At 55.6% G+C, this 414-nt stretch overlaps 1 protein-coding gene across 1 annotated transcript in view; it reads left to right on the plus strand.

The window, feature by feature from the left end:
• MINOS1 (mitochondrial inner membrane organizing system 1) overlaps window positions 1–414 on the plus strand; it is a 31,352-nt gene that overhangs the window by 28,604 nt on the left and 2,334 nt on the right. Inside the window, exon 3 of the mRNA XM_018574094.1 lies at window positions 156–265. Within this exon, the coding sequence (XP_018429596.1) occupies window positions 156–265 (110 nt within the window). The remainder of the gene's footprint in view (window positions 1–155; window positions 266–414) is intronic.

Below are 414 nucleotides of genomic sequence, written 5' to 3' on the forward strand. Positions count from 1 at the left end.
AACTCAGCACAGGGATGGGGGGAGCTCCTCATAATGGGCACAGCGGGTGTACAGACCCGGGAACTCAGCACAGGGATGGTGGGAGCTCCTCATAATGGGCACAGCGGGTGTACAGACCCGGGAAAGTGTCAATCTTTTAACTCTTTTGTTCCCAGGGAAGACGTGGCCCATCGTATTCTCCTCCGGCATCGGTTTGGGAATGGCGTACTCCAACTGTCAGAATGACTTTCAGTCACCGTATCTCCTGCACGGCAAGTTTGTCAAAGTGAGTACCGCGGACACACAAACTGGGCGGCTGGTCTAGGAAACGGCATAATTGTGCGCCTTGTACGGCGTCTGTCGGAGGATGTGGCGTGTTTCTTTTCACCATGCCGGTGGCCTTGGCCTGTTCCGCACCTCTTCTGATGCGGTGTC

This window comes from Nanorana parkeri, unplaced genomic scaffold (genome assembly GCF_000935625.1).
Source record: "Nanorana parkeri isolate BGI_ZX_2015 unplaced genomic scaffold, ASM93562v1 scaffold2733, whole genome shotgun sequence".
In the NCBI taxonomy this organism is placed as follows: Eukaryota; Metazoa; Chordata; class Amphibia; order Anura; family Dicroglossidae; genus Nanorana; species Nanorana parkeri.